Raw genomic sequence first — 26,300 nt, 5'->3', positions numbered from 1 at the left:
AACGCCATTGTGACTGTGTATCAACATAATTGGGTTACTCCCTCCCTCTTGGGCTATGTAGTAATTTAGAACGGTGGGGGCTCAGGTGTCCTGCTCTGTGATGCTTCCTCGCTCTTCATTCCTGTAATCAAATTTCACCTTTCTTTCCCAAGCGGCACCTTGCCTATTTGCCGACTGGGCCCCATTTAGGAGGCAATTTAATTTGGGAAAGAGGCACCGCGGGCCTTGTGCCAGAAGGAAATTTAAAGGAGGTCTTTTCGAGTGTCTCTCGGTCTTGCCGGCGTGATTAAAGTACATTTTTCAAACGGACAGCCTCTTTTTTTGGGGACGTCTAATGGTTCTAGAAAGTCAACAAAGGTTCACATTGGGATATAGCCGTTTATTCCAGAATCAACTAGTACATGTGAAATGTTAGATTGACGAGTGATTTTTCTTGATAAGGAATTCCCGACTGCGAGTACACGGTTCGGGGAAAATAGGAAAAAAAGGTAATACATTTTAGAACAAGGGTGTCAGACTCAGGTTGGTTCGCGGGCAGCTTTAACGTCAACTTGATTTCACGTGGGCCAGACCATTTTAGATATATTTTTTAGATATTTTTTTTAATAAATGGATTTTTGAACTAAAAACACAGAAAATATCGATGAAAAAATTACAATTATTGATTAAAAAGGGGGAAAATCAGGAAATTTAATATACATCAATACTCTTCATTTTAATTTAATCCTAAAACAGAAAGTCGGCACTCATGATTTACTTTCCCGGGCCACACAAAATGATGCGGCGGGCCAGATTTGGCCCCCGGGCCGCCACTTTGACACGTGTGTTAGAATGTAAAGAGAAAAATCCTTGGTCAGTTAGGAGAAAAATGTCTTTGGTTATTTGAAAATCGTTTCTAACATTCGAATTTTAATGAGAAAATGCCAACCTAATTATCATTAATTGTGACTATTAATATCCTCAACAATCTCATTTTCACTGATAAATCTATGATCATTTCCAATTGTTCCTTTTAGTTCCCATGGAAACACAAGCGGAGCTTTTCACCCTCTATCTTGGGGATCGTCTGGACCTAAGTTGTTCCAGCAAAGAACCCCCAATTGCCGTCAACTGGACCAAAGACCACGCGATTGTAGTGGACGGAGAACACACTCGTATACGCAATGGCCGCTTGGAGATTGAGACTGTGGAGTTGACTGACTCGGGCATGTACACCTGCAAAACCTTTGCCAACCGGAGTGTCTTTTTCAACGTCACAGGTAATTTCATGAAATATGGACCCATAACATCATGGCAACATCAGTCAATACCGTCAAATGCCTCATCAAACATGTCTATCCAAACAGTCGACACCATGGCGTCATCCGAGGACGATGACGAGGATGAGGAATCTTCCGAGGAAGCTAAATTATTGGGCAGTCAGAAACTACTCCGTGAGTCGGCGTCTCTCTTTTAATTTCTTAATGCAGCGCTATTAAAGAAGCTTTTGTTTTGATGTCGTAGCAATGCCCCCACAGTGGGCTCATCCAGAAAAAATGGAGAAGCAGCTCCACGCCGTCCCTGCCAGTAAGACTGTCAAGTTCCGCTGTCAGGCCAATGGTAACCCAATCCCTACATTGAAGTGGTACAAAAATGGAAAAGAGTTCAAAAGAGACCATCGAATTGGCGGTTTCAAGGTCAGTAACATTGTTGTTGTTTTTTTTATCTCTTTCACAGGACACCATTTGCACAAAACCAACATTTTTAAGACTTTTCACCACAAAGAAAGAATGATATTTCATAACACTGGACATTTAAGAGCTTATTGAAAATCTCCTCACCATCAGTCATTTTATTTAGCACACATGAAGCTTCATGTTTTTAACTGGAATTTATTTTGTTCTTCGCTTTTGATCTTCCACGGCTAAATTCACAAAATCCAGTAGTACAGGTGGGCGTGGGGTCCACGTCTTTAAAGATTCAGAATTCTAATTAAAAACATTCCTCCTCAATGCCTCAAAATAAAATATACCGTATTTTCACGACTATATGGCGCATTGTATTTTTAGCTGCAGTGTCAGTAACGAGTGCTATTTCTGTATTTTAAACACATAAAGGGTGCACCGTTTTTTAGACGCATATATATTATATATGAATATCGAACCGCAATAGCACTGGCTACCGGAAGCAGCCCCAGACTCTATTTCCGGTTTCCGGTGCGCAGTGACAGCTAGGATATATAGTTCTTGACTCTACACCCACACGCTAAAAACACGTTTTTAAAAAGGCAGCGGAAGCAATACTGAGTTCGGTTGTACTTTATTTAGCCATTTTACAACTTACTCACGTCATCATCACCCACAAATCCATCAAAGTCCTCATTTTCTGTGTCCGAATTGAACAATTGTCCAAATTAGTCATCGAAAACGCTGACTTTTATACGTTCGTCCAGGCGGCCACAATCCATTCGCAAATAGTAGCTAGCTAGTAGGTAGCGTAACTATTCCGGGGCTGTGTTCCATGCTTCGCAAGGCTGTGTTGATGCCGATCGCCAGGCCACAATCCATTCGCAAATAGTAGCTAGCTAGTAGCTAGCGTAACTAGCCCGGCGCTGCCTGCCACCCTTCGTCAAGCTGTGCTGATGTCAATGTATACAGGCCACAATCCATTGGGTGTATTGACAAAAGAACTACATATCCCAGCAGTCACTGCACAGTACTTTTTCTACGGGGAAAATAGTAGTCAGGGGCTGCTTGCCGTAGTTGAGAGATGGTGTACCCTATCGACTGATTTATTTTATTTTATCGTGATAACAATTTTAGTATTGGTCCATATTTAAAGCGCACTGGATTATAAGGCGCCCTGTCTATTTTGGAGAAAATTTAAGATTTATGTGCGCCTTATAGTTGTGAAAATACGGTAGGCTAATTTTGCCTTTTCTCATGCATCCCCAAGTTCTCTCCCTTTCTTAGCTTTAGGACTTTACTCCTAGCTCACAACAGCCAACCAGCTCATTTTACCATCTGGCTGGTGTTGTTTTTTAATTTTTTTTTTTTTCAGTCACGGTGCAAAGGTCTGGATTGGCGGCTCGGGATGTCTCTAATCTCGCTCACACTTGCTTTTATGGCCGGGCTTCTATTGTTCATATACTGTATATCGTCTGCGTAGAGACGTGCAGGAAGGAGGGAATAATTTAGACCACATGTAAGCACGCAAGTCAAGCACAACACATCTGGCAGCAGGCGGCTGGATTCCCCCTCGCATTGGCTAAATGAGGGAAAGCGCAGTCTCGTCATGAGCGTTTGATGTTGCCGTTGCCTTAGAGGCCCGTTGGCTAATCACACAATGGTGGTCTTGGCAGATTTATGGAAGAAAAATTATAACGTAACATGAAACGAACCAGTCATCACTGAGTGCTAATAAGACAGGCTGCTACAGATATTTATGAAACATGTACGTGGGTAGATCTGTTGAGAAGTTCTTGTTCCGGAAGATTTGTATCTGGTTTTAGAAATTGGTTATGCATACTTTTACATAATGGTCACTTAATATTTTTTTTCTGCAATGCTTAGGTTCGCGACCATGTTTGGACTATCATCATGGAATCCGTCGTGCCCTCGGATAAGGGAAACTATACTTGTGTGGTGGAAAACCAGTATGGGAGCATCAATCACACCTACCTGCTGGATGTTGTCGGTAGGTGGTAAAAAATATATATTAAATTGATTTATGTAATGCAGGGAATCCTCGGGTTGCAAATTACAATGTCCTCAACTTAAATTGAATGGCTAACATTATAATATTAACATTTGGTTATTTTTACTTGGATGGTTTTTAAATAAGTCCCATGTTTTTTGGATTGGATAACTTTATTCATCCCGTAGTCGGGAAATTTCATTGTCACAGTAGCAAGAGGGTGAGAATGCAGATACAGGAAGACATTTTAGACGTAAATAGATGGGTAAAAAATAAGTTAATAAAAAAACATAAATAAATATATAAATAAATAAATACGCGTGTTGCTGAAATATATATACATATATAAATATACATATGTACACATAGATGTACATGTATAATTTTTTATTTTAATAAATACGTTAATAAAAAATAAATAAATAAATAAAAACATAAATATATAAATACATATATAAATACATAAATAAATATATAAATACATAAATAAATATATAAATAAATACATAAATATATAAATAAATAAGCGTGTTGCTGAAATATATATACATATACTTACATATATAAATATACATGTACATATGTACACATAGATGTACATGTATAATTTTTTAATTTTTTAAAAATATATTTTATATTTATTTACATTTATAGAAGATCTATGCTTTGAGTCTTAAAGCGTAGAGGACCAATGAACCTCAGTCCTGCCCTGACATGCTTTCACTACGGTGCTATAAATCACATTCCCCATGCCTATGTCACCTTGCCGTGGCTGGACCTCAACAGGGCACATGACCATGACAATGAAAGTGCTACAGGCACAGAAAATCTGTCATTGTCATCCAAGGATTTATTTGAATTTCCCATGCATTGATGAAGCAGTAAATTCGACACGTGAATTGCCGAAGCCATTTTTGTACTAAAATGTTACATTTTTATTTAGAATGTGTACATATGATAATTTCTGTCGTACTGTACATGTGTGTTTTGTTTATGTTGCAGAGCGCTCTCCACACAGGCCTATCCTGCAGGCCGGCCTTCCTGCTAATCGCACCGCGGTGGTGGGTAGCGACGTGGAGTTCGAATGCAAGGTCTTTAGCGACCCCCAGCCTCACATCCAGTGGTTAAAACACATCGAGGTCAACGGGAGTCGCGTTGGTGCGGACGGATTGCCGTATGTCCGTATCCTCAAGGTAGAGTTTGCTTTGATTGGTTTTCTGACTCTCAGCCCTCTATTAGATTTGCTGCAGTATAAGCGTGTTAAAGAAAGAAAATAACATATTTTTCAAACTATGAGTCGCGCATTTTGCTTCATAGTTTGACTGGGCCCGTGATTTATAGTTGTTGTTTTGGGTTTTTTCTCCACAAAGCTGTGACAAAGACGTCATCAGTCTGGGGTCTATTCAATAAAATAACTGCTGTAAAGTGACTAATATTCCAATGACACATTTATTGTCCATTATTCGGCCGGCGCGACTCATAGTCGGAAAAGTGCTAATTTAATTGAAACCGCAAGTCGATAAAGCGATTCGGGTGAAATGCCTTTGTCGACGTGGGATTTTTGTGTTTGAGCTGCACTTGACATTCTTTTATTTCCAGCATTCTGGCGTCAATAGTTCGGATGCTCAGTTGCTGACCCTCTACAATGTGACCGAGGAGGACGGAGGAGAATATATATGTAAAGTGTCCAATTATATAGGCGAGGCCAATCAGTCGGCCTGGCTGTCCGTCACCAGATTTGAGCCCACAGGTAAACAGGACTACACCAGGGAGCCATTCCCAAGACCACCTGGAAAAACTAGGGCCGTTGAACAGGACACAACTTCATGCTGTTTCTCTCCTCCCACCCGCCCTCCATTTTTTTTTCCTCCCTCCCCGTCTCCTGCCTCAGTGCTCCCGACAGTAAATGACGCTATGGAAAATTCCCAGCAGAACAGTCCAAAGTGTTTAGTCCCAGGTTTACATTGGGCCTGTTGTCAATATTCATTCTTTCCTCTACCCCTGCCGTTCTACCGTCAGCCCGCCGCCTAATCAGATTTGCTTCCTTGCCCCGTATCTTCCCACTCGGTCGTTTGCGTAACATTCCCCGTCCACAGACGGGAATGCGAGGTGCGTCCCAAGATTGAGCGCGATCTGTTCTGCTGTGGACTTTTCCATGTTGCCCATCTCGTGCATGTGGAGATGAAACTGAAATGTTCAACGTGGTGACGGGGTGGCCTCGTGTTGGTTTTAGTCTGTCACGTTCTGTGTAAATCGCTGTTCCACTAACAGATTCTTTTGGTAAGGCTATCTCTGACAGGTCCTTGGCTGTGGCTTTAAGTCATAACTTTTGGGGGCAAAAGGTGTTGTGATGTAGGAGGAGAACTCTCCTCTTATCACTTCTCTCTCTTTCAGAATTCTTTACTCACGGGTCCCTTCCTTCTATTGGGCCTCTGCTTCCTTTATTTTCTAGACCGCCGGCCTTAACACCACGGACAAGGAAATGGAAGTCCTGCAACTGAGAAATGTGTCTGTTGATGACGCTGGGGAATATACCTGCTTGGCGGGCAATTCTATCGGGTACTCTCATCACTCTGCATGGTTGACCGTTTTTGAAGGTATCAGTGGTTCTGCTTCTCCCTTCCTAAAACTCCTGTCGGTTTCTTTCACCAACGTCCGTCTATCCGCTTTCACATTTGCGCCAATCGGAAACTAATTCTGTCCGAATGTGAGAGCGCAAATGGTCACGCTAAGCTTTCCTTCTCTCGGCATGGCTCCTTCCTTCCTACCTTCGGTGGGCCTCGCTGTCTTAGAATGCCAAACAACAAGCCTCAATGTTTTTCCAAAAACAAAAGTGGAGGCAATTAACAAGCACAATTTAACCCAAAGGAAGAAATTGTTGATTTTTTTTCTTTTGCCTTGGCAAGATTTCGTTTTAAATTGCTAAGTTTGGCATCTTTGTTCAGATTTCACTTTGAACCTTCCCAACCTTTCCGCTCTTTTAAAGACTGCAGTTAATTTGGCTTAAAGCTGATTTCCTTTGACAAGCGCGTTAAATGACATGTACTCCGCATGTCATTTCCTGCTGCGAGTTCTCCGGACGGCTCTGATAATTGGCTCTGTGGACTTTGTGCGTCTCATTCCTCCCTCTTGGAATGGGCATTTGGCCAATTATCAAGCTGCCTTTCAGTCAGCCTCTTAACACAAGTGGAGCCGCCTTGTACGCTGCTGGTGTTGGTGAAGGGTTTAGTGGCACACTTGGTTTGGGATGCAAGGACAGCATCTTGAAAAAGCAATTATTATCAGTACACATATATATATATATATATATATATATATATATATATATATATATATATATATATATATATATATATATATATATATATATATATATATATATATATATATATATATATATATAATATGTCTCACAACATGCACGCCATATTGTTATCACCCTTTTACTGTGGTAGAAGAAACCAATGCAATGCAATGGTATGCTTGACTTGACCCTGATGAACAGTTTTTCAAAAGAATATCTTGATTAATTGTTGTTTATTTTTATATAATAGCTTTGTTAAACATCTGTACTTTGTGCAACCGTGTTGTGCATATATAACCACAGTAGGACAATTATTGTTTTATATTTTTTTCTTAGTTTATACTTTAGATCTAGCAGCTAGATCAGAAGTTCAGTTCAGAATGAGATTCATAAAATATTGGTATATATTAAAATAGGTAGGTCAATCCAGAAATGGGGGGATTTTTGGGATTTAATTTTGGGGCAAATTAGCCTTCAAATTTTCTACATATTGTTCAGCTAGCCGCTAGTAGCTAGAATCTAGCTACTAGCGGCTAGCTGAACAACTCGCTTCAGGCCTGAGAAAATGCTAACTTTAGCATGGGTTGACAACTCTTTTAATTGCAACCCAGTTGTAATTATGCTAAATACTGTACATATAAACTAATGTAATAAAATTATAAATCTTCTGGAAAATGAGCTAATCACGCCTTTGTTAGTTCATTGCTTATTACTGATGCATATACATATAGGTAGAAAATTTGGAAAAGTGAAGGCTAATTTGCCCCAAAAATTTAATCCCAAAATGTCCCCCAATTCTGGATTGACCTATCTATTTTAATATACCTATATTTTATGAATCTCATTCTGAACTACCCTGTATCATATCAATAAACAGTCCCATCTCAAGCTAATGTGTGCCACAGTGGGTTTTCCATGACGTGCAACTATTGGTGTTAATAATACATACACGATCGTCTCTTCTGTCAAATGGGAGGATAAAAACAAGATCTGATTGACTTTAAATTCAACTTTAAATTCAATCTAATCCAAAACTTGAATTAACTCCGCCATAAATCCGACATTTTTGGCATCACCAGCACCAACGCACTCAACACTTTTGGTTTAAATTACTAAGTAATTAAACCTTGTGGTATCTTATGGTCTGTGTGTGTGTTTGTGTATGTGTGTACATTCATAACCATCGTGTATGACAATTAGTAATGTCCCATCCGAGACTCAGTATTAAAACGGCTCATTTTTGGAGTATCGGATTTCATTGTAAGATCGGTTCCGATTCAGTTTTTCGTATTATCGTGGTTTTTGGCTTCTCTAAATCAACCTGCTAAGCAAACATCTCTGCTACTTCTCTTTAGAAACAAATGGTAGTAACAGAACATCATGTTATAGTTGTACACACAGTATTTCTGGAAGAGGTACAACCAGGGTTCACTTTAATTCAAAATATTTACTGGCTACATTATTTTTGCATTATTTTGATTGGTTTGAGAATGAGGTTGGTATCGGTAAATTATAGCCTAAAAAATAGACATTTTTCTATTGACAACCATATCCTTGACACTTTTTCTGTAAATGTAAACTACGAAACTGAAATGACTATCCAAACTATTCATAATAGATTAGCGTCAAGCGGGGTTTAGTCAAAGTTTGAAGTATTTTTAACATGTTTACTACAACGATATTACGGTGTGTTGTGGCGATGTGTCAAAGGGTTTTGTTTTAGACACAGTCGGCTGATTGTATGTTTGTGGATACCGTGGTGCTTTTGTACTGCCGGATTAAAGGGAGCATGAGCGTCTTTTTGTCCCGCTTTGGTACATAAAATTCATTTGCGAATGCGATTGCAACCACCTGACCCCTTTTACCCTGCAATCCCATCCATGTAGCCGCCCCACACTCACCTCCTGCCAGTCACACGTACCTGGAAGTGGTCATCTACTGCGTGGGCTTCTTCTTCATCGCAGTCATGGTTGCCATCGTCATTATCGTGAAGATTCGCTCCTCCTCCAAGAAGAGTGACTTCAACAGTCAGCTGGCTGTCCACAAGCTGGCCAAAAGCATTCCCCTGCGTAGACAGGTAACAGAAAGTAGATAGGGGGTTTGAAATATTTACCTTTCTCACGTCTTACTCTCCAAAATACTGTTCTTCCTCCCATTGGAATGAGTGTATGTTGACATTTTTAATTTGACTAAAAGCATGCTTCCATTGAGATTGTCAAGAGTCCAAGTCTTGCATCAGGTAGGTATCGTGCTCTTGAACCTATCGATACAGGTTATTTCAACACACAGAACTTAAAAAAAATGTTTTATCTCTCTCTCTCGGCTAAATTAATTTTAGACTAGCTCTGTTTCGCTTTCACTATGAGGGGAGTAATGTCAGGCTTCTTTATCGCAGGTGTCTGTGGACTCTAGTTCTTCCATTCACTCTGGTGTGATGTTGGTTCGACCTTCTCGGCTCTCCTCCAGCGGCTCTCCAATGTTGTCAGGGGTTTCCGAGTACGAACTGCCCCAAGATCCACGCTGGGAGCTTCAACGAGATCGGTAAGAGTTTAGGAAAAATATTGTTTTTATTCATTACAGGGCAGGAATTACGGTGGTGTGAAATAAAACCAAATGATTTTTTTTCGACTTATTTCCAGACTTGTTCTTGGGAAACCCCTGGGTGAAGGGTGCTTTGGTCAGGTGGTGATGGGAGAGACCATGGGTCTCGACAAGGAGAAACCCAATCGCCTGACAAAGGTGGCAGTGAAAATGTTGAAGTGTAAGTTAAGCCCGGTTTTCGAAATTTCTAATATCCGTAATGGCAGTTGTTTGGAAAAGTTTTTTGGAGACCTCTGCTGAAGACTTCTGTAACAAAACTGTGAAGGCAATTGACATAGTTAACAAATATGCCATTTAATAATTCTCCTTAGTCAACAGGAATCGTAGCAATCAATGTTCCCTCTAAGATGCGCACGTGCGCAACTGCGCACTAGTCTTGCCTTCTCTGCGCACAGCAAATCATATGGAGCGCACAAAATAAAATCCCCCTTTTTTTTAAGCTATGAGGCCGACGCGCGAACCACTCATCCGCCGGGCCGCCCCATTCATAGATATTAATCATTACATTTTATTATTACTAAATAATTTATATGTAGTAGACATGCACCTGCTTATGGCAGGTGTGATACTGTTGTGTGCCCATAGCGAGCAATGATGATGTTGCTCACACCATACTCGGTGTGCTCAGGGAGGTTGTCTTTCTGCCCAGACAAACAAAAAATTAGAGGGAACATTGGTAGCAATGCGTGTTATTTTATGAATGAATCGACTAACTTTGCAAAATGCTCTCCAGCTGATGCCACTGAAAAAGACCTGTCAGACCTGATTTCAGAAATGGAAATGATGAAGATCATCGGGAAGCACAAGAACATCATAAATCTGCTGGGAGCCTGCACACGGGATGGTAAGAACTCCCATCTGTAATGTGGAACAGTTTCTCTTCTGGAATAGAAGTACATCTTGAGTAATCGTTGGCGTGTGTCCACCGATGGCGTAGTTTTTCATCAAACTGTCAAAGTAAAAGCCATCATCATTAGCCTGAATGTCACTGGAGAGAATGTACGCATTGACAAGATGGTTCTCATTTACATAATTTATTGTGACAGTGTTCAGGTTCATGTTAGTTTCCTATACTCCTGTGGAAAAAAAAATGTTTAAGAGTCGGTACCCTCATTTTTTTTCTATAGGTCCTCTGTATGTGATTGTGGAGTATGCATCCAAGGGCAATTTGAGGGAGTTCTTGCGTGCACGGCGCCCTCCGGGTATGGAGTACTGTTACAACCCAGACCAAGTCCCTGTCGAGAACATGTCCATCAAAGACCTGGTGTCCTGTGCCTATCAAGTGGCCCGAGGCATGGAGTACCTGGCTTCCAAGAAGGTAACATAAGCAACACCAGACCAGACTATAGAAATAGACTTTTGTCAACCCCTTTGTAATGTTGGTTGTACGATAATCCTTTTTTTCTTCTTCCCTTCTTTAAAGTGCATTCACAGAGATCTCGCTGCTCGTAATGTTTTGGTAACTGAGGACAATGTGATGAAGATAGCTGATTTTGGCCTGGCCAGGGACATACACCACATTGATTACTACAAGAAGACCACCAATGTAAGTACCGTATTTTCACAACTATAGGTCACACTTTTTTTCACAGTTTGACTCTGTCTGCGACTAATACGCTAAGTGAGACATGTTATATTTTTTTATTTTCATGCTGACCACCTGACCTGTTATGTTTTTTTATTCAGGCTATAGTTATCTGAAAAATTATGTTAACGGATGCCTGTTGTTATTTTTCTTACTTTAACATGTTTGTTCTTGGTTTTTGATCAAATAAAAATGTGTGTATATATATATATATATATATATATATATATATATATATATATATATATATATATATATTTATTTATTTTCCCCTCTGTGTGTGTTTTTTTGGGTAATGCGACTTATAGTTCAGAAAATACCTTAGTTAAAATCACTTGCAGAAAAAGCTCCTGAATTTGTGCACGGCGCATTATTTTTTTTCTTTTCTTCACAGGGTCGTTTACCAGTCAAATGGATGGCCCCTGAAGCACTATTTGATCGAATATATACCCACCAAAGTGATGTGTGAGTATACAGTTCTGTTTTTTTAATCCTTATTTAGTCCTAATGGACTGTTGGACTTAATGAGGCGCTTGTTTGCAGCTGGTCATTTGGCGTTCTGCTTTGGGAAATCTTTACCCTGGGAGGCTCTCCGTACCCCGGCGTCCCGGTAGAAGAACTATTTAAGCTGTTGAAGGAAGGTCATCGCATGGACAAACCCTCCACCTGCACTCATGAATTGTAAGTAAACCTTGAGTTTTCTCTGCCAATGTTAGCTACAATTAATATGGAAATGTAGTCATCTCTTCAAGTTGGGTAGAGAACTTTGGAGTGCTTTGGAATAACCACATTCGTAATTGATTTAATAGGTTCAAGCTGAATATTCTTACTACTTGGAGAGTCTACAAAACAGCTGTGTGATGTTTAATCGTTGTTTTTAACAAATTATTATGGGTTGGGAAGCTTGATTTATCCTAAAACACAGGTTTTTATTTGCCTCACATGCTCTCCATGCATTTTATAGATCTCTGAAAATTGAGAAAATAATGTTTAAACGACAAAATTGACAAAATTGCTTACGAGCGCAGCCATTCCGTGACGAGCGTGACTCACGTCAATTATTGGCGTACGTATAGCACCAACAAGGCCCAAAACCAACAGGAAAAAAACTGAAAAAGGCCAAAAATCAGAAGAAAACAACCAAGTAGCTTGAAAATTGACCTATACCCCCCCCCCCCCCCAATCAATAGGAAATGACCCAAAATGTACAGAAAGTGACCTACAAGCACCCTAAAACAACAAGGAAGCGACACATAATTGAGTCGCTCCCTGCTATTGACATTGGTAGATTTCCAATTCACTCAAACTGGCTGCGGATGCTCATCTTCCATTGAGTTCCCTTTTAATGGCCGAAAATAAACATGAAATCTTGTTGGCACCACACTGAGTTTGACACCCTGATTGACGCAGGTACATGATGATGAGGGATTGCTGGCATGCCGTGCCTTCCCAGAGGCCCACATTCAAGCAGCTCGTAGAGGACCTAGACCGAAATCTGGCCATGACGTCCAACCAGGTCAGTTCTTTTCACCATCGTTGCCCAAATCGGCCGGCTTGGAAGGCCGCGGCGGCTTCATTCCATGTTTTTCCCGCACGCAGGAGTATTTAGAGCTCTCCGTGCCCTCGGATCAATACTCCCCCAACTACCGGGACACCCGCAGCTCGACCTGCTCCTCCGGGGAAGACTCGGTCTTCTCCCACGACGCCGGCGCCGAGGAGCCCTGCCTTCCTAAGCTTCCCCCGCATTCTAACGGCGCAGCCATCAAGAAACGCTGATACCTCATTGACACGCAGATGTATAAACGCTGACATTTCCTCCGCTCCTCGCCCGGCAGGGTGGCGGACTTTTCGCCTTTACGTTGCCAGAGATGAAGCTAAGGAGCGCCGGCGCACGGCTGAGACGCTTCAGAGGACTCGTTGGATATTCCAGGACTGCGTCACGCAGCCGTTTCCCGGTTCTGGTGGAATAACGTTTACGGGGCACTTTCTTTATCTGGAACCAAAGTTTGTACGGGTGTCGGAAATGTGTTTCTCATTCCCGTGCAGGACAGGAGAATCGCTGACTTGGACCACGCCAGCTCCCCGATTTTATTTTTTATTTTATTATTATTTTTTAATCCATTTACTCCCCCAGACAGCGTTTTACTTCACGGACTAAAATCCAGAGAAAATAATAGGGAGGACATCCAAGACCATGGTACACTGCCATTCACTAAATCTTCTTGTAAATACTGCTAAGAAAATATAAATATGAATATATATATATTATATATATGTACTGTATATTTACACCATACTTTTTATCATCTTAATAGATTTTTTTTTTTGTAAAAGGATGTTGGTTTTATCCATTTTTAACTATAGTCCTGACAACATGACTGTCTTTTTACAGGTTTAATTGCCCTCATTTAATGTCATAACCATCCATAGAAAAGAGGTAGGGTCTTTTTTATTATATTTAAACATGATTTTTCTTAGTACATATCATTGTAACGTGATATTTGAGGGTGCTCTGTCTGGCATCGTGAAAGGTACCTTTATGTATAAGTGCGACTGAAGCTGTGTGAGAGTGAGGAAAAAATATTTTTTTTACAGCTCGACAAATAACGAAGACTAAATATGGTTTTCTCATAATTATAGGTTCAGTCAGTGTCATGCACTTCCACTGCATGCGTGTCGTGTGATAAACTTACCCTGTACTATATACATGCTTTAACATGAATGACATCTTTTGCCAAATAAGTTCTCCTGAAGGGTTGCGCAACACTTCAACCCACATAAATGGATAACATTAAATAAAATGATTTTCCAAGAAAAACACGAATGACCAAAACTTTTATACACTGAACTCCCACAAAGAATTTATACGTACTCAATGTTATTTTTTTAAGAATACACACTATTTTTTGTCGCACCAGCCCCCTTAAAAAAGAGACAAAAAGCAAACAAACTTTTTGCACAGCAACGCGCTCGTAACATAACATAAACAAACTTAAATCAACTTGGATTACGATCCAGACACTCAAAAATAAGTTTAATCTAACTTTACACTAAACTTAATTCTAATTTTGTCTTAAAGTTTGATACCTTTCTTCTCCCGGGTTGCTCTATTTGCCCCGCCTCCACCCTGACTTTCAGATGCAACCTAGACCGAATTATTTGATCGAAATTTTCGTCGTAACATGAGCATGTTGTATCACGAGGTACCACTTTATACTCCTCTCGTATTAGCGATCGCTCCGCCATTCGCAATGACTCACTATTATTACTGTACTTTTTCGCGGAAGACTTTCCAATGTCTTTTTTCACCTAAACTTTATGGAGGCTGCTTCGATATAAAAATGTTCTACTGACATTGGGAGATGTGTCGCTGATGGCTAGCCGCGGCGGCGTGCTAAACTTAATTTACGGCCTCGTGAAAGGCTCGGCAAGCACTCATTCTTTGCGTCCATTTATCAACCGGCCCGACCTTGATGCCTGTTTTTTGGCTTCCTGCCACTGACTGACTCGTTACCCGGCTAGCCGTCACCCTGCAGCTAGCGCACCGCGCCACACACGCACTACCTTTAGCTTTTTTCAAATAATAAAACCGTCTCTTAAAAGTCGGGGTTGGAGCAGACCTGGTTTGTGGGTGTTTTAGCGCCGATGACTGACCTGACGCTACAAACAAGATTAGCCTTTCCACATCCATCAACCGCGTGACGCGCTACATTGCCACTAGCGTCCGATGCTATAGGAGACAGACAAACATATGAGCTCATTATTTTGGGGGGTGAAATGTTTTCCACGCTTGGAAACGGAGAGCAATAAAAGTCCTCTGAGCCGTTTGTGGTTGAGGTGATTTTGAAGAGCGCCGTATTTGAACGGGAACAACGGGAGAAATGTTTCTTTATGAGTGGCTAATGGCGGACATGTGCTTTTAGGCTAAGGGTGTTATCTCGTCGGACAGATGGCGCGGGAAGAATTTTGGATTGCTTATGAGCACTTTTAGCGTTAATCTTGGGTACGAAATTTAAGGTCAGATCTTGACCCGTGGGTTTAGTCGTCAACCATATCCATATTAGCAGAGATATTTTTCTTTGTAGACATCTTATTCCAGTTGGAGCGTAGTCTGCTCGCCTAAACGCAACATGGATCTCCTAAAATGGTGATAACTCATCACTCCATTTTCTCGTTTTAACCGTTAATCGGAATATTTGTGCGGTGGCCCGAACGCTCTGATTCGTGCCCGTTTTGGATGATTGCTTATAGAGAATTCTCCCTTCAAAGGTGATGAATGAGCCATGCGGCAAAATCGGTAGCCCAGAGACCACCATTTTATGATTCTTTTTTCCAAATATATTTAAGGAAGATGAGTAGGGCAATTAAAAAGAAAAGATTGGAAAGGACATTTCATGTGGTAATATTGTAAAACGCCCTTGAAATGAACGTGCTCCTCATTTATTTATTTTGAAAATGAGCGAAGCCCTGAGTAAGCAGCAGCGATGACGTCAACCTTTCCTTTCAAATGAAACCATTATTCATTAAATGGAGGGTGAATCATTTAGCGGAGTGGATGGAGAGAGCGTAGAATGACCGCAGTAGAAAAATGGAGCTCATGAATAGGACTTGGCCAACATCCATTTGTAAGGTGCTGTCCGGATAGGCACTGGAAATGTCTTCTTACTTGCTTGCTTTCAATGTTGGGTGTATTTAAATGTAATTTGCAGGAATTGGTGAGTGGAATGATGACATTTATTGTTTCATGAAATGCTCAAACCATCTCTTAATGAATTGAGTACACTTAGGTCACAAGTGTCAAAGCGGCGGCACGGGGGCCAAATCTGGCCCGCTGCATCATTTTGTGTGGCCCAGGAAAGTAAATAATGAGTGCTGACTTTCTGTTTTAGGATCAATTAAAATGAAGAGTATACATGTATATTATATTTCCTAATTTTCCCCCTTTTAAATCAATATTTGCAATTTTTTAATCATTTTTTTTCTGTGTTTTTAGGTCAAAAATCATCTTGCAAAATCTAAAAATATATAAAAATATTTTCTGTTTTCCACTTTAATATGGAAAATAATTAAAGACAAATTTGGTTTCCTTTTGCAATGAAAAACAAATGATTAAATAAATGAGAATTCCCTTACTAAGAAAAGATTCACTGATTTAGAGTCATGATCAACCTCCTGATTACAGTGATTTTTGTGTGTGTTTTTATTTTTGGGGGAAAATTGTATTTGATGATTTAATTTCTGGTGTCTTGTGTTTTTTTGTCAGAGGGTGACTGCCCAAAATCGACTTTGTGAGATGTGACAAGGCCGCACTGCCCTGTTGGCTATTTTTAGACGTCACATGGCAAGGGAGGTGACCTTAGGGCACGACGTGTCAATCACGATTGCCTACTGAACATTCAGTTTAATATTTTAAAAAAAAGTATTTTTAGTGTGCTAGGCTAGTTGGTTGAATACTCCAAAATGTCCCTTGGCATGATTGGTTGGCCATCAATTCGCTGTGTCCCCTGACTACTTGACTAGGATAAGCTCAAGCACCCTCTGCGACCCTTGCGGTTCAGAAAATGAATGGATGTTAGTATACATTTATTTTAAAGAAGTCTGTTCTTGTAGGGAATTTTAAATGGTAGCATTTTGTCTCATAGACGAACAAATCTGGCCTTGTTTTGATTTTTTTTCAGTGTCTGGTAACACAGGTGTGGTCAGTTAAAGATGTTTTTTGTGGGTGTGGTGAATCCAGGTGGTGGTAGCAGATTTTTCCTATGTCTTTGACATCCTTACACACACAAAAAAATGTTGCCTCCAGCTGTGGCCCCGCCTCTTTCTCACCAGATCGACTTTCTTCAGCACAGGCCGGAGACACGGAAGCCCCCGCCAGACTCCGACATCTAATCCCGCCAGCCCTGTCGGGCCTTTATCAAACGGGATCAAGGGGAGCGGGCGTGGGGCCTTTCTCCACGGTAGCCGCAGGCGGTCAGACACCCGCACGTGCCGTCCCAATACGCGGACAAATCGGCGCACAAGAGACGTCTTTTATGACGGTTTGGTCAATTCATGGAAGATTACAGTTTGTCTTTGATGGCTTATGTGATCCTCTTTTGAATTAACAAATGCAAAGTGGCTGATTACTGTTCATCGCTTTGCTGGAGTTAAGTCTCCAAAACATTTTTCACCCTAAAAGAAACATTTACGGTGAAATAAAGGGAGTTGTGCTTACCAGTATTTTACTATGAAACATAATTCCATATTTTTCCAATCACCATTTCAGGACTGTTAATATTTTCCTTTTCAGGTGGCCCAGTTGACCATGTCATTAACATTTGCCATTTGTGATTGGCTAACAGATTTGTGCTGAAACTTACTGTGAAAAGAAACAAACCGTTGATGCTAGTAAAAGTAAGGTTGAAACATTTTAGCCTTTTTTTAAATTTAAATTCAGACTTGCTTTATTAGTCTTTATCATGAAAAATAAAAGGATTGTAAAAGAAATGGCTATTTTCCAGCCAATCAATTTACTTTAAATGTATTTTAAATTGTAATAGAACATTTTTTGTTTACATTTTATCCTACTTTACCATTGCTGTTTTCTGGTATTTCACTGCATTTAATTTTTTTCCACTGACTTTGTCTTTTCTTCTTCTTTACAGCTCTTTGTACATGTCTCAACACCTTTATGATTCCTGTCTAAAATACATTGCCTGAAGCAGTGGGGATTTTCCCGGGCAAAAGAATGTTTTGGTAGGTGAAACAGATTCCGTCTTTCTTCTTGTTTTGTTTTTCCCATTTCTTGCATGGCCAGGAGAGCAAACCTTGAATTTAAAAAAAAACACCGTCCCCTTTTAGGCTCCTTGGCCCAGAATCTAAATGGGAAGTGGGTTTGAACCTGGCATGAATGTGGAGAATTCCATTTTTTTGTAGTTATAACCTTTAAACCACTTTCAATTGAAAAGTTTTATCTTGCGGACACAAGGCAAACTCAAAAAAATGATATTTTGTACCAAGTGTTATCGCCACAAACTGGCTAATTCAAATGTTTTTTAACTATGTAAGATAATATTGTTGAGTATCCCAAAAAGGATATTTTGTACCAAGTGTTATCGCCACAAACTGGCTAATTCAAATGTTTTTTAACTATGTAAGATAATATTGTTGAGTATCCCTTTCACTGCTTTGGAGACAGAGGACAGTGTGTTGACCTACAAAAAATGTTTTTGACTGCCTGACTGGTCTTGTGAGGACTGCTAGTGAGTGACAAGAGTGTCCTTGTAAGGGGAACTTGGTTGGTAACGCCTGGCACGGGCCACAAACTATCCTACACTCCTCTCTCACTGGATTATTTTTATGAGCAATAGCACCACCTGGCGGTTATTCTTATATTTATTGATTTTGCTCTAAGGCAGGGGTAGGGAACCTACGACTCGGGAGCCATATGTGGCTCTTTCCATGGGTGCATATGGCTCTTCACTAACCTGTGAGGTAAAATATGGAAATCACTAGCGAGAGAGTCGAGTCCTGAACGTCAATAGGAGCGTCACGTCGACACTGTGGCGTTGAGACTAGCTCTAGCACCACTTTAATCATAATTTAGTTTTTCATTACTCATCTCATTAATACTGATTGATTACCAACATCATAACAATGTTGTCAAAAGAAATCAGAGACTTTTTGTGATTAAAAAGTGGTGAAATGACAGAAAAAAAATAATCGCACATTTTCATACATTTTTACTTTTAAATTCTGAGAATGGCTCTTTAGCAATAACATTAGAAAATAAGAATTGTTTATGGCTCTCTCTTTCAAAAAGGTTCCCGACCCCTGCTCTAAGGCCTCCCTTTTTGTTTCATTTTTTAAAAAGTATTAAGTGGTTAGCTGCTATGGATGGCGATCAAGGTCCGAACCGCCTATAAATTGGATTGGACGTCTAATCGTCGTCATTGACATTCAGTGAGTTGAGGGCAACAAAATAATCCATATTTGTAATGACACTTGATCGGAAATTGGGTGCGTCGTTTTTAGAGGATGGGAATCAGGTGAAAAATATTGTTTTTAAGATATTTTTAATTGAAGGTCTTCAAAGTCAAAAATTCTGATTTACAAGGATGTCAAAAGACAGCAAATTTTTCTGTTTTGTGTTATGCAATATTTTTAGAACATTAGAATCAGATGAAAAGGGCAAAATAAGATCACACTGAAACAAAAATCCAAATGGACAAAGAAGGAACAGGAAAAAAAATCATAAAAAGCTTTTGTAATGAACAGTCGGCAGATTTTGGGTGACTTGAACTCCGGTTTACAAACATGTCATCGACACTACTCTACTTTGTGTAATTCATGCCAAGTTAACAAGGAAACTTTCTGCTGACCCTAGTGAAGAAAAGCCAATCCGGAAAAGGCCGGACATCTGCAAAAGTATTTTCAAGCACTCTTTTAGCAATAGTTAATAATTCATTGTAGTCCTACTTTTCATCAATCCTGCCGCACAGCATTGAACGAATTGAATCTAGAAAAAACTGCAGAGCACCCACGCCCACCCAGAATCCCCCCTGTCCACCCTCCCTCCCTCACCCATCCATCCCCTGTGTCAACTCTGCACTCAGCATTAGTGTTAGGCTGGCAGGCATCGTGCTGGTTGTCCCCCCGTTGCCGCATAGCTTCGAATAGCTTCTCGACTATGATGGAGATGGGCCGAAGATGCCTCCATGTGATCTACTTGCTGCTTGTGTGTCTGTCTTTTTGCCCGCCAGGAGAATCGATCGCAAAGAAGGCCGTCAAGGTACCCCGCTGTCCTGCCACATGCTCTTGCACTAAAGACAGCGCCTTCTGCGTGGACACCAAAGCCATCCCCAAGAGCTTCCCACCTGGGATCATTTCTCTGTGAGTTCAAACCGTCTTGCAGTTGGACCAAGTGGTCGCTTTGTGCATGCATCTGTACGTAATATATATATTTTTTGTACCAATTATAATCGTTCTAATTGGCGTATGTTGAGCAACTCGGCTTTAAAGTGTCTTTGCAATTTGCAGGGCCAGTTTTTGCTATGGGCAATGTGGGCTAACGTCCTGGGTGAAATCTTTGAGGGGGCGCACGAGAGCCCTCAAAAATGTTTTTTTCCTAATCATAATTCCTGTCTCGATCAGAGGTTGGAAATTTTGGTGATCAGTAGAGCTGAATATGCTGCCTAAATTGTTTTTACACAAGTGTGTTTGCGGTGGGGGTGGGTGCTTATACATATTGATGTTGTGGCGAGAATTAACAGTGGGATTTAATTTCCTTTAATTAAGACAGACTCACTTTTTAACACAACTATCAAGCTACATTACCCCAATTATTCGGGGGTTTGAAAGAAAATGAAATCCATTTTTCAACACGGCGTCCTCTCCTCATCATCCAAACTACGAGGACGACCGTGGCTCAATCATTGGCCATAAAACCCGAGTTGGATTGGATTGGATTGGATAACTTTATTCATCCCGTATTTGGGAAATTTCATTGTCACAGTAGTGAGAGGGTGAGGATGCAGAAATAGGAAAGACGAGTTAACAACATGACATTACACCCGTGAATTCCGACCCTGCCCGTAAACCCCGCGTCGCGCTTTTAAGATCCGGCTTTAACAAATGCCCTTGCCCGTCCGTCTACGCAGGACGATGGTGAACGCTGCATTTACGAGCATCCCAGAGGGCGCTTTCTCGCACCTTCACTTGCTTCAGTTCCTGTAAGTATACCACAGCGCCCCCTACTACGAGGAGTCACATGGAGGCAAAAACTAGAGAGCAGAAAATAAATCCCTATTCCCCTTTGTTCTTTCTTTCTCACACCACAAACTCATTCGGCCACGAAATAACACAATATAAACAACCACTTAATCTCCCAGGTGGCGCATTAAAAATGTTTCAGCTGTTGAAGAAGTGCAGATTTCCCATTCCCCGTCTATAAGCATCTTGACAGGACAGGTTCAAATGAAACAACATTTTTAAGGGTGTTTTTCCCTTAAAAATAATAAATATCAGGGTTTCACTTGATATTTTTTAGATTAGATTAGATTAAATTAGAACTTTATGTCAAACATGGGGGTTCCATCTGACCCGTATACAAAATAAATGCTTTTATTCATTTATTTTTCGACTCGGGTGCTTGAATTGTAGAATTTAGCGAGTTCTGTTAACTTTTTGGGCCAAAAACAAACTGTTCCAGTCCCCATGAGACCTATTTGGCCCGCGAACTAAACTTTCACACACCCGTTGTATAGATATATACTGTCCAACTTTGACAATGATTATTTCAAGCAATCCTCTTGAAACGATTGACATTTAAAAAGAGTGGTGACCAACCCACTGGAGCTGGAATACGTGCGGGTTGCGTTTGTGTGGCAGCGTCATCTCTGATGACTGAGCGCCTCAGTTGCCGATTGACAAAGGCTTATTTGTTCCGTCACAGGCAATCGTGTTATTATTGTGTGCGAGTCTGCGTTTGCTTGCTTCAATTTCACTTCTTTTATTTTTTTAATACTGACTGATAGCATTTGATGTTTTAACGGGAATGCAGAAAATGCGGGGCAAAGTATTAACATGGGGAATTTGTCATTGAAAATTTGCTTTTTTTTAGGCTTTAGGGAGATTAGATACTGTTAGAGTATTGTAGTGTAATGCAGTTTTTTTCTATTTATGAAACTACTTTTTGCTGCTGTAATTGAATAATTTTAGTACTGTTTTTTTTCTGTTATTGTGTCTGCAGACTGTTGAATTCCAACACATTCTCCCTGATTTCAAATGATGCTTTTGCTGGCCTGTCTCACCTGCAATACCTGTGGGTAAAAATACACGGCATTTTGATTATTAATACATACTGCAGCATGCTTTTTAATTATTATTTTTAAATGTATGTTATTCCTTGAGAATTTTCCAGCCTCACACATTTCTTCCTCTAATATTTCATGTATATTTCACTTACAATTAGTCATTCTGACTAATGAGAAATTTGCATTTTGTTTTTGGAGAGCCCTTACGGGATTGATAATGAAGAACAATTATCTATGTCCCTGATATCTAAATATTGATAATGTACAGTATTTGAGTTTGAGTTTGATTTATTTAATAAGGGACAGCACATATTAATGAACATATTTATATTCATGTTGATGAACATATATATGTAAATATTTAAGATTGTAGCCGAGGGCTAATTTCCATGCATATATGTATATATATGTGTATATATGTATAAATGTGTATATATATATATATATGTATGTGTATATATGTATATATATATATGTATATATGTATGTGTATATATGTATATATATGTGTATATATATGTATATGTGTATATATGTATATATGTGTATATATATATATATATGTATATATGTATATGTATATATGTATATATACATATATAAATATGTGTATATATGTATTTATGTATGTGTATATATGTATTTATGTATATGTGTATATATGTATTTATGTATGTGTATATATACATATATGTATATATATATGTGTATATATGTATGTGTATATATCTTTGTATATATAGCTTGTTTGTAGTAGTCCATTAGCTTTTAAGCCTTGCTTAGTCATCTAGTCTTCTGGATGACACATTTTGTTTCCCTTCGAGCAACTGTCTTCTTTCTATCTCAGGTTCATCGAGAATAACGACGTCCAAATGCTCTCCAAACACACCTTCCGAGGTCTCAAATCTCTGACTCACCTGTGAGTATGTCATCACCAAGCGATCAGACCTGCAGTAGAAAGCAGCAAAAGCACTAATACCCAGGAGTCAACATGACCACAACAACGCCATTTCAGCTCAGTACGTATATCGATCACCCAATGAATCACTTCATCTGATTTCAGGTCCCTCTCAAACAACAAGCTCCAAGAAGTGCCCAGAGATCTTTTCAAACATCTGGACATTCTCACAGATTTGTACGTTTGGCTTTTTCTATGCACGGAACTACCGGGGATTGAACGTGCGTGCTTTCTCGGTTGCTTTCAGGGATCTGCGGGGGAACTCCTTCCGCTGCGACTGCAAAATCCAGTGGTTGGTGGACTGGATTGAGAAGACCAACACTTCGGTTCCGCACATTTACTGCGCTAGCCCCTTTGAATTGCAGGGACGCAGAATTCACGACCTGGCCTCCAGAGACTTTAACTGCATCAGCCCAGGTTCCAACTATCTTTTATTTCGATACGGCCCGCGGGGGTGGTCTACCTGACTCCTATAGTTCATCCACACTACATACAGAATTAACGGCTATTTTAAAAAATATACATTTTGAAACAAGTGCTGTTAAACTAGAATTTTGGCGATGGAGTGCTCAATTTCCTGCCGTCAATGAGTTGACACGGAACCTTAAAATGACCCAAAAACAACAGGAAATCACCTGGAAATGGGTAAAAATCTGCAGAAAGTAGAATGGAAAATCCCCTTCCCCCCCAAAAAAAATTCAATAGGAAACGGTCCAAAATTTACAGAAAATAAACTTAAAGTCCGCTAAAAAAAACAAGGAAGGGACGGCAAATTGACTCACTGCCCGTCATTGACGACGATAAAGGTTCAATTCACTTATATTGGCTGTGGATGCTCAGCTTTGACAGCGATTAAGCTAGTTTTTTACCGTCAAGTTGGCATCAATGCGAAATACAATGTATTTAATAAAGAAGTATCAATATTGTGATTGGCTATCCTTCTCTCTTTTTCTAGATTTTGTAGTTTACGGAACATTTCCCTTCCACGCCATGTCAGCGGAATCTTACCAGTTCGCCGGAGATCAATTCATCGCCTTTGCGCAACCGGAATCGGGCTTCTGCACTCTTTATGTGTGGGATCACGTGGAAATGTCCTTCAGGACCTTTTATAACATCACCTGTGAGTCCCGAGCACAAGTATGCGCAAAGGAGATCTCTTTATTTGACCGTGTCATTCCTCCTTTCTTTTCTTTTTGCATGTCTTTGAAGCTCGATCGGCGCTGTACTGCAAACCAGTGGTGATAAACAACACGCTTTACATGATTGCGGCCCAACTTTTTGGTGGTTCTCACATCTACAAGTAAGTTTTGCAAATGTAATGTGAAGCACGCTGTTTTTATAATGATATTTTCACGACTATAAGGCGCACCGCATTATAAGGCGCACCCTCAATGAATACACATTTTTTTTAAAAAATCCATATATAAAGCGCACTGGATTATAAGGCGCCCTGTCTATTTTGGAGAAAATTTAAGACTTAAGTGCGCCTTATAGTCGTGAAAATACGGTAAGTCGCACTGGAGTATGTCGCATTTTTTGGGGGGAAATGTATTTGATAAATTTCAACACCAAAAACATACATGTCGTCTTGAAAGGCAATCTAAAATAAAAATAAAATCGAGAACAACAGGCAGAATAATATATAATATATACTAATGTTACATGACTGACATGCCTGGTAATGTCAGTAACATCGTAACATATTAAGAGTTATTCAGATAACTAGCATAAATGCTAACACGTTTACCAAACTATCAGTTTCACTCCATATCACTAAATCCAATGAAATCTTCATCCTCGGTGTCATTTTTTAAATAACTCCCCCAACTCGGGGGTAGATAATTTCACACATAAGTCGCAACCCCGGCCAAACTATGAAAAAAACAGCGATTTATAATCCGAAAAATATGGCAGTTCGATTAAACTTGACTTTTAGGGCCGTGTTCTAACATACTAATACAATGGCGAGATATGAGTTGATTATTTATTACTTCCCGTTGATTATGTGATTTTCCTAATTATTTTGGGTCATTTTCAGTTGATTTTTTTGTATAAAATGCCAAAGAAGATTCTTTTGCGGCTGTTTTGCACGACCACGACCATCTTTCGCTACCGAAATGACCAAAATTTGGCGTGAATGTCTTTCTAATGTAGTTTTTTTTCCACCCCCCAATTGCAGGTGGGAAGAGGACCCTCTCCGTTTCGTGAAAATCCAAGACATCGACACAACTCGGGTCAGGAAGCCTAACTTCGTGGAGACCTTCGAGCTGGACGGCGAATGGTATTTTGTCGTAGCGGACAGCTCCAAGGCCGGCTCCACCAGCATTTATCGCTGGAACAGCAACGGTTTTTACTCCCACCAGTCGCTCCACCAGTGGCACCGCGACACCCACGCAGAGTTCCTGGACGTGGGAGGAAAGCCTCAGCTCATCCTGTCCAGCGCCACGCAACCCCCGGTGGTCTACCAGTGGAACCGGAGCCTGAAGCGCTTTGACTTTTCCACCCAAATCACCCAGCAAGCCGACGTGCAGATGGTCAAGCACTTTTGGGTCCGCAAGGCGCTATACCTCTGCCTCACGCGCTTCATCGGCGACTCCAAGATCGTGCGCTGGGAAGGACAGCGTTTCGTGGAGACCCAGACTCTCCCGTCTCGCGGCTCCATGGTGGTGTACCCCTTCTCGGTGGGCCTTCGCCAGTATCTGGTCCTGGGGAGTGATTTCTCATTTTCCACCATCTACTTGTGGGATGATCTCACTCAGCGCTTTCAGCCCTTCCAGGAACTCAACATGAGAGCCCCGAGGGCCTTCGGGTTAGTGTCGGTGGACGATAAGGACATTTTGCTGGCTGCCAGCTTCAAGGGCAATTCCCTGGCATATCAGCACCTGCTGGTTGACCTCAGCGCCAAGTGACAGAAGAACGGGACACGCCGGAAAAACAAACAACTATGCATGTACAGCGACTAGCTGGCTGCTTATTAACACGTTTCTTGTGAGGAACAACAATGTTTATTTTTAACAGCTCCACTAAAGTCACTTTTCTGATTTTTTTTGTCCAGATGCGCCCATATTTTATGAATTGTGCCAGGAAATGCCACATTAATGTCAAAATTCAGTCTCCGTGCCATGTATGCTGATGGAAATATCAAGTCACTTATTGTTAAAATGTATTTGTTGAATAGTGTTTTATTTTATTTGATACCAGGTAAAAAGGATTCATTGAATAAAATGCATGTAATTATACTTTGTTAATAATTCAAGTCAAAACTAATATTACCACGTATGCTTGCGCCGCCTGGTGGTATTATGTACTAACAACAGGTACGCAACGTAAACAACTCCAGATCACCACACGTGCACGTTCCTGACTTTATTTAGGCATTCGTGA

General features: G+C 40.4%; 2 protein-coding genes across 11 annotated transcripts in view; both read left to right on the top strand.

Annotated features, from left to right (window-relative positions):
* fgfr1a (fibroblast growth factor receptor 1a) overlaps positions 1–13,985 on the top strand; it is a 29,200-nt gene extending 15,215 nt beyond the window's left edge. For 4 of the 7 annotated variants that reach the window (XM_077600232.1, XM_077600233.1, XM_077600231.1 and 1 more), the window contains 16 exons: positions 1,017–1,259; positions 1,347–1,433; positions 1,504–1,676; positions 3,552–3,675; positions 4,678–4,868; positions 5,275–5,425; positions 8,866–9,063; positions 9,376–9,520; positions 9,619–9,740; positions 10,314–10,424; positions 10,708–10,898; positions 11,004–11,126; positions 11,560–11,630; positions 11,709–11,846; positions 12,576–12,681; positions 12,765–13,985. In XM_077600232.1, coding sequence (XP_077456358.1) covers positions 1,017–1,259; positions 1,347–1,433; positions 1,504–1,676; positions 3,552–3,675; positions 4,678–4,868; positions 5,275–5,425; positions 8,866–9,063; positions 9,376–9,520; positions 9,619–9,740; positions 10,314–10,424; positions 10,708–10,898; positions 11,004–11,126; positions 11,560–11,630; positions 11,709–11,846; positions 12,576–12,681; positions 12,765–12,941 — 2,351 coding nt within the window. In that variant the 3' untranslated portion in view covers positions 12,942–13,985. Of the gene's footprint in view, positions 1–1,016; positions 1,260–1,346; positions 1,434–1,503; positions 1,677–3,551; positions 3,676–4,677; positions 4,869–5,274; positions 5,426–6,127; positions 6,273–8,865; positions 9,064–9,374; positions 9,521–9,618; positions 9,741–10,313; positions 10,425–10,707; positions 10,899–11,003; positions 11,127–11,559; positions 11,631–11,708; positions 11,847–12,575; positions 12,682–12,764 lie in introns of all 7 variants that reach the window. The other 3 variants (XM_077600235.1, XM_077600236.1, XM_077600234.1) reach the window with 3 other exon arrangements.
* Positions 13,986–16,651: 2,666 nt separating this feature from the next.
* Positions 16,652–26,155, top strand: lgi3 (leucine-rich repeat LGI family, member 3). 4 transcript variants are annotated; one of them, XM_077600137.1, is made up of 12 exons: positions 16,652–17,203; positions 17,455–17,558; positions 17,810–17,900; positions 19,910–20,036; positions 20,804–20,875; positions 21,895–21,966; positions 22,806–22,877; positions 23,022–23,093; positions 23,164–23,333; positions 23,872–24,036; positions 24,126–24,216; positions 25,096–26,155. In XM_077600137.1, exons 5-12 carry the CDS (start codon positions 20,808–20,810, stop codon positions 25,823–25,825), a joined length of 1,440 nt encoding a protein of 479 aa, XP_077456263.1. In that variant the 5' UTR covers positions 16,652–17,203; positions 17,455–17,558; positions 17,810–17,900; positions 19,910–20,036; positions 20,804–20,807; the 3' UTR covers positions 25,826–26,155. The 4 variants fall into 4 exon arrangements, with proteins under 4 accessions (XP_077456263.1, XP_077456265.1, XP_077456264.1 ...); XM_077600139.1 differs by lacking the exon at positions 17,455–17,558 and having other exon boundaries at positions 19,907–20,036; XM_077600138.1 differs by lacking the exons at positions 16,652–17,203; positions 17,455–17,558 and having other exon boundaries at positions 17,732–17,900; positions 19,907–20,036.
* Positions 26,156–26,300: the final 145 nt, after the last annotated feature.

The sequence above is a fragment of the Stigmatopora argus genome, chromosome 5 (assembly GCF_051989625.1).
Source record: "Stigmatopora argus isolate UIUO_Sarg chromosome 5, RoL_Sarg_1.0, whole genome shotgun sequence".
NCBI classification, from domain to species: domain Eukaryota; kingdom Metazoa; phylum Chordata; class Actinopteri; order Syngnathiformes; family Syngnathidae; genus Stigmatopora; species Stigmatopora argus.
Note: the sequence above shows the minus strand (reverse complement) of the source record. Positions and strands in the feature narration are given on the sequence as shown.

Excerpts from the sequence above, each read along its gene's own strand:
- lgi3 (XM_077600136.1), top strand. The coding sequence starts at position 19,834 with ATGATGGAGATGGGCCGAAGATGCCTCCATGTGATCTACTTGCTGCTT. Across the intron at positions 22,878-23,021 it reads CTCAAATCTCTGACTCACCT|GTCCCTCTCAAACAACAAGC; the intron begins GTGAGTATGTCA and ends ATCTGATTTCAG. Across the intron at positions 23,094-23,163 it reads CTGGACATTCTCACAGATTT|GGATCTGCGGGGGAACTCCT; the intron begins GTACGTTTGGCT and ends GGTTGCTTTCAG.